We start from the raw sequence: 7,068 nt of genomic DNA on the forward strand, positions 1-7,068 counted from the left end.
GTGTTGACTTTATATGACTTCAAATTGCAATCATGTGTTTCCTTTCTGTCCCAGAACCACCAGGGTGTGTGTCCTCAGGAGAGTGTTTACTGTGAGAACAAGTGTGGGGCGAGGATGATGCGTCGTCTGCTGTCCCAACACGGCATGGCCGAGTGTCCCAAACGTACGCAACCCTGCAAGTACTGCGGCAAGGAGTTTGTCTTCGACACAATCCAGGTCAGAATCTCTCATTTCATCCCAAATTACTGCCTGAATTACTTCTTATTAGTGGTAAAACTAGCTCACATTTGGCACCGTCAGCGTCGGTGTACCTGTTATTCATCCTCCATGTGGCTCGCAGACGGTTTCCAGCCTCATACATGGTGGCTCTGTCCCGTGGCAGCTGGATGTCGGTGTGAGCTGCTGTTTTGCTGTCTGGTCTTTTTATGTGTAAGCACCTGCCTCTGTACACATCTGGCCAGAGGCTGAGCAGCCACTCTCCCCTCCCCTCCCCCACACTATGAGGCCCAAACTTGTTTTGTTTTTCAGAGGGCATTTTTTAGGGATGCTTTATGACTTCATAGTGATATGAGACAATACATTTGCAAAAAACACTCAAGCAAGTCTCATTTTTTTCACAAACTAATCTGAAGTAGGGCTCCAGCTGATCATTATTTTTAGTGACAGCTGCAAGAATTAGTTGATTAATTGATCGCTGTCACTATTTTGAGAATCAAATAACAATCAATCAACATCACAATCACCAAATATAACTTTTCCTGCCTCACAGCAAGAAGGTTTGTGGTTCAAATCTCTCTTCGGGTACTCTGGCTTCCTCCCACAGTCCAAAGACATGACCTTAATTAATTAAGTCAACTGGTGACTTTAAATGGTCCAAGGTGTACCCCGCCTCTCACTGGATGGATGGATGGATGGATGGATGGATGGATGGATGGATGGATGGATGGATGGATGGATGGATGGATATGGGTTACGACTGTTGGTCAGACAAAACATTTAAAGATGTGACCTTGAACTCTTGAACTTTGGATAAACCTGAGATGGAGAGTTTTCATTTTTTTCACATTTTATATACAAAATGATGAATTTGTTTATCAAAAAAAGAATAATAATGAAATAAGTTAGTTGCAGCCTTGTTTTTATTTCTTTCTCATTTTCTCTATAAAACTTTAGAAAATAGAGAAAATTGCACAAACACAATTTCCCAGAGCCCAAAGTGACTCTTCAGATTGTTTCTTTTTTCCAACCAATAAAAAAACCCCCAAAGTATTTAAAAGAAGAACTATGAGTCCAACAATTAATCATTTATTAAATGATCCGTCCTTAAATTAATGTTTCATCTCAGCTTTGATTGTAAGATTTGTGTTGATGCCCTTAGTTACTGGCCTTTGTGTTTGTTATTAGCAGCATGGTCCCAACATTTTTTTATTTTTTTTGGCTTTAGGCTGCATGCTTAGTTGTTTTCTATTTTTGCAGCCTCATTTTTAATACCACATGTACTTTTTTTTTTTAACTTTCAAGGACATTTTCTCCCTGTGGAAACATTCATTTACAAACCCCCACCGCGCAGCACGTGTTCTTATCACTCATGCTGTCGGCCGGTCAACAGTGCACATATTAACACCGTCCCCGACTCTCTTCCTGCAGAACCATCAGTACCACTGCCCTCGCTTTCCTGTCCAGTGCCCAAACCAGTGTGGCACACCCAACATCGCCCGGGAGGATCTGGCTAACCATGTGAAGGACAACTGTGGCAGCGCGCTCGTTCTCTGCCCCTTCAAAGACGCCGGCTGCAAACACAGAGTAAGACTGACCGTCATTTAATCTGCCTCTTTCTGTTAACACTCCTCTTCATATCTGCTAATTAACTTGTTTGTTTACATGTTCGCTTACTTTATATTTCCTTTACATCCTTCCTCGCCGTGTCCAACGTAATGATTTTCCTCTTTGAACACACACTGAAGGCCTTTAGGCTCTGTTTTAACGAGAGCCACACGTTTATATCCTGACAGCACATCTCTGTCTATTTTTGAAGCTGACGTCAATGTGAGAAAATGTGGACGCACTTGAGGAAGAGCGGCAGATGAGCCTCATGCTTGTCGACTCCTCGCTCTGTTAAGAATTACAAAGCATCTGGAGAGCTTGATGTTTTAACATTTACAGATGGCCTGATGCAAAGCGCATAAACCTCCAGCACCTCCAACCACCAGCATCAGAGTGACCATTACAAATGTAAACATAAAGGCTAAAAAGGATTAGGTTATTTATTCAGTGGTGGATGAAACTGATGTTGTACAGTTGTTGTTTTTTTATCTCATGGTCCGATATTGAAGCACAGCGCTGTAGTTTAGCAGCTGACTGTCTCAAAAGTGCAAATCAAATTTATTTCTGTGCAGTACTAACTGGGAGCAGTGTGTGGCTTTGGTACCTGGCACCTTGGCAGTGCCCATGAGGTGAAGCTACCAGTCCACACTCTGGTCCATGCTGGACTTGAACTGCCCACCCTCTGGTTTCCAAGTCAAATCCATACAGACTGAGCTACTGCCGGCGTACACATTACTTGTGCTGCCGGTTATGAATGCTCATCAATGCTCATTAACTCTGGCTAAAGCTATCAAACAACAATTTGTAACATTAGGCTGAATTTCCTCTCCAGAAGAAAACAGGAAACATGGCATCACTTTGGAAACATTAGTCCCTCATCAGCGATTTCCATTTGGGAAAGGCGACACAGATGTTGATCCTTGTTTTCCGCTGTCATCTGTCCCCATTTCATTTTGCTTCTTCATGTTTTCACTTCTTTAATGCTCCTTTAGCTTTTCTTGTGCTAAATAAGAAGCATGATTATCCATTTGGACCAATTAACTTTTTAGAAACAAATCTGTATGTACCCATAATTAATCTCCTTGCTGTCTCTCTGCAGTGCCCCAAACTGGCTATCGGTCGTCATCTGGAAGACACCACCAAGTCTCACCTGACCATGATGTGTAACCTGGTTGGACGCCAGCGGCAGGAGATCCTGGAGCTGCGGAGGGAGATGGAGGAGCTGTCAGTCAGTCACGACGGCGTCCTCATCTGGAAGCTCAACGACTACTCCCGCAAACTCCAGGAGGCCAAACTTCGAAGCAACCACGAGTTCTTCAGCCCGCCCTTCTACACTCACCGTTACGGCTACAAGCTACAAGTGTCGGCCTTCCTCAATGGTAACGGCAGCGGCGAAGGCTCCCACCTCTCCGTCTACATCCGTGTGTTGCCCGGCGAGTACGACAGCCTGCTGGAGTGGCCCTTCTCCTACAAGGTGACTTTCTCCATCATGGACCAGAGCGACCCGTCGCTTTCCAAACCCCAGCACATCACCGAGACCTTCAACCCCGACCCCAACTGGAAGAACTTCCAGAAACCCTGCAGCAGCCGCAACTCGCTGGACGAGAGCACCCTTGGCTTCGGCTACCCCAAGTTCATCTCCCACGAGGAGATCAAGAAGAGGAACTACATCCGAGACAACTGCATCTTCATCAAGGCTTCTATAGAGATTCCCCAGAAGATAATGGCTTAAGATCCGACCTTTGTTTTCTGTTTATGAAGGAGGAAAATGGGTTAAGGACTGGAACTGATAATAACCTTGAAAACTTCTACACCCTTTAGATACTTTCTGCCCTGACAGTCTCTCCACCACAGAGCTTGAAGCGAGTCTGTTTGGCTGTGTGAGCTGACTCGGAGGACCTTGATATATCACAGAGGAGAAAGTGTTTGGTCTGCAGAACCATCACTCTCTGGTGTTTCTTTTTATTATTTTTTTTATCTGTTTGCTGACCTTTTTATCACAGTCTACAACAAAAAGCCTTGGAAATCAAACAGTGCCTAGAGAGTTTATCTTAAGTTATATTTTTGTTGTTATTTCCGCAGTACAGATGCTAAAGATTATGGAAAAGATATAAAAAAAAATAAGGGGTGAAGGGCTTCACTAAGCCTCTGCACTTAGAGTTAGAGAGGAAGCTGGTTAGAGACGTCCCCGTCGGGGTAATCTAAAGAAGACAGAGCTCAGCAGACTCAAGCTCAAGCCCATCTGCCTTTTGTTTACACGCTTATACAGTATACTCCCATTGATCCCTTAAAAAACAAAGAGCCGTTGGTAAGAGACTACTCATGAGGTTTGTGTGCGCACGAACATCAAATCGATGTTTTCATGTGAGATTTTTTTGGGGGGTTTTAAAGGAGTAGTTTGACATTTTGGTTTGGTCAGAGAGTGGTATCAATCTTCTGAGATTATTGGACCAAAATGTAAAACTATTCCTTTACTTTGGGCTTTTTAAAAACTACACAACAAAACTCTGAAGTTAGATCTGTCTCTTCTAATAAACAGGAACTGTCTGTGGCTTGTGTTTGTCAGTAGTTTGACCCAGTCGTAAAAAAAAAAAAAAAGCTTCAGGAGCGTGCAGATGTACCAAACACACTCTTCATAGTGACCCTGTGAGGCTTAGTGTCCACCAATAGGAAATAAAAAAAAGCACCTTTCGTCAGTCTTCGGATGAGCAGAGCAGACAAAGAAGCCAGTCGTCGGAATACATGCGCATTTTAATAGTGAAGGAAAAGCCATGTGGCCTTTTTATACAGTATGTCTTCGCATGAAGGTTTTAGGGGTGAGCAGGGCAACATAAACACATGCATGCTTCATGTGCTACCACCTGGACCACATTTTTGTACTGTAACCTGTATTCTTGAAATCCTCTCCCGTTCATGGCTAATTTGTCTCCTTTTGTTTTGGACCTTTTTTTGAAAAGTTGACAAATCGTCGATAAAGAGTAGGTTTTTTTTTAAAGGTTTTTTTTTTCTTTTATATACAGAAAATGTGAACACTGTTGGTAATATAACCTATAAAGACAATGAACACTTGGCTGTGAAGTGTATTGTTTTACATAGCCTGGGCATGGACGATTGTGTACTGTTTGGAAAAAGATGGTTAACGAAAGGTCTCTGCAAACTTGTGTGGGTGTCTGGGGACCAACTACACCTTTGTCGTCGGCCCACGACGTGGACGAAAGGGGACGCAGCCCAGTGCGATACAGCTGTTTCCATCGCAGCACCATCAGAGGGGTGGAGGACTTTGATGATACAGTACACTCATGACGTATGTGAATACTAATGTAAAAATGCAGAAGCACATTCTGTCTTTTTATTATTCTACATGGAAAAATTCATGATTTCTTGTCATAATACCAGCTGATATTTTACAGTGATTTAAAGAAGTGAGAAGATTAAAAAAAAAAAAAAGAAAAAAAACTTTTTTGTAAGATTCTGTATTTTTAAAAATACTTAGCTGTTTTATACAAACACTTTTTCGTTTGGAGAGTCGGGGTTGACTTTGGGAATTTTCAGACCCTTTCGTCTCTTTGGACATTTGGATAATTTGTTTGTACTTGTGGTTTGAGCCTCACATATTCTGTCTGTATTATTTCCTCTTAAAAGTATTTATTTTAAGGAGCCGTCATGTGAGTTTGCACAGATGGCAACAAATGTTTTAATATGTTGATCGATGAGTGCTTGTCAATTTCTTAATTGAAATAAAATACCATATATTATAGTCGTTCTACCAGTTGGTGTTTTGTACAGTACACTGTTGATCGCTTAATTAATACAGCAGCTATGACACCATATTTCAATTAGCTCTGCCAACTGCAAACATATTACAGTGTGTCAGGATGAATCATGTGGATCATCCAAAAGACACATGTTATACATCTCTCATAGAGTCATTTTAACAGTGTATCTTTACACATGCACTTAGCTGACCCTATATATCTGACTGGACTTTGTTTTATTTATTAGCTATGGAAACTTTTACAACTTTATTATACTTTATCATAATACCACCATACATAATGCCCCACATACAGCAGCACGTGGTGTGTAGTCACTTTGTGCAGGTGATAATTCAACAACAATACGTGACCGTAACTTTATACTTACCTGGCAAGTTCCACTGATTCTGATAACACCTCCGTGCAGGAACGTCTGTATTTAAAGGGATAGTTCTGGGGTGAAGTGGAGTTATATTGTCAGTGTGTTCCCAGTTTGGAGGAGAAGAAGAGTTATTAACTATTGTTTCAAGTTTTATTTATCATATGCAGGTTAACACAGGCTTAAAAAATACAATGAAATGTGACGGACGAGAGGAGCCGGTCGGCTCAGCATTAAGAGTGTGAAACAGATAGAAATAAGATAAGATAAGATAAGCTAATGTAAAATATACTAAAACAGAATATGAAAAAAATATAAATATGCATATAATACAAAAATATGTTTGAATCTTCTATACACTGTACAAGGTTGTGACAACTATATTCAAGTATTACTGTAGTCTGTACATAGCCCTAAGACATACATACATAGACATGAAGATACATAGAGACACCACGACATAACAAGAAGAATATACATTCAATGCAGCATATTTATCACATTGTGCACTGTTGTGCACAGGGTCAGCAGAAAAACACATTTTACACACATGTACGTTTGAGTGTACACTGTATTAAGAATATTTTCACTGCTTTACCTCGCCGTCAGCCAATTTATTTTTCTTTTTTCTTTGGCACTAACTGGTTAATATATTCTGACACATAAGCCCAACTGCGGCGCACTGTATTGCACCGTGGATCAGCTGTTTGGGTCAGAAAGTTGTGATCAAACTTTAAAGATTTCAAAGATGTTTTATGTTTTTTCTGGCTATAACTATGATCCAGTCATCCGATCTGCTGTGATACTGTTCACAGCGTAGTTGGGCCAATGTATATGAATATGGAAGCGCCACAGTTTGTGCAAAAGAAGAGGGCAGACTGATGATAATGTAAAGCAGTGAATTTATTTAAATATAGTGAACATTTAAATGGATATGGATTCTTTTGACTCTGCCGCCCCCGTCCACAACAGTGCATCGTTCTGCTTACCTAAAATGGGAGCATTCTGACTCTCTACTGTATGAAGAAGTACCTCAACCCCACTTCATGCACCCAAGCGTTCACTTTAAGGTGTCACCTGGGGCTCATCCTTAATGAAAATCAAGGAAGA

General features: G+C 41.3%; 1 protein-coding gene across 1 annotated transcript in view; it reads left to right on the forward strand.

The window, feature by feature from the left end:
• traf4a (tnf receptor-associated factor 4a) overlaps nucleotides 1–5,581 on the forward strand; it is a 34,851-nt gene extending 29,270 nt beyond the window's left edge. The window contains exons 5-7 of the mRNA XM_010749366.3: nucleotides 55–216; nucleotides 1,648–1,803; nucleotides 2,924–5,581. Of these exons, the coding sequence (XP_010747668.1) occupies nucleotides 55–216; nucleotides 1,648–1,803; nucleotides 2,924–3,556 (951 nt within the window). The 3' untranslated portion in view covers nucleotides 3,557–5,581. The remainder of the gene's footprint in view (nucleotides 1–54; nucleotides 217–1,647; nucleotides 1,804–2,923) is intronic.
• Nucleotides 5,582–7,068: the final 1,487 nt, after the last annotated feature.

This window comes from Larimichthys crocea, chromosome VII (genome assembly GCF_000972845.2).
Source record: "Larimichthys crocea isolate SSNF chromosome VII, L_crocea_2.0, whole genome shotgun sequence".
NCBI classification, from domain to species: domain Eukaryota; kingdom Metazoa; phylum Chordata; class Actinopteri; family Sciaenidae; genus Larimichthys; species Larimichthys crocea.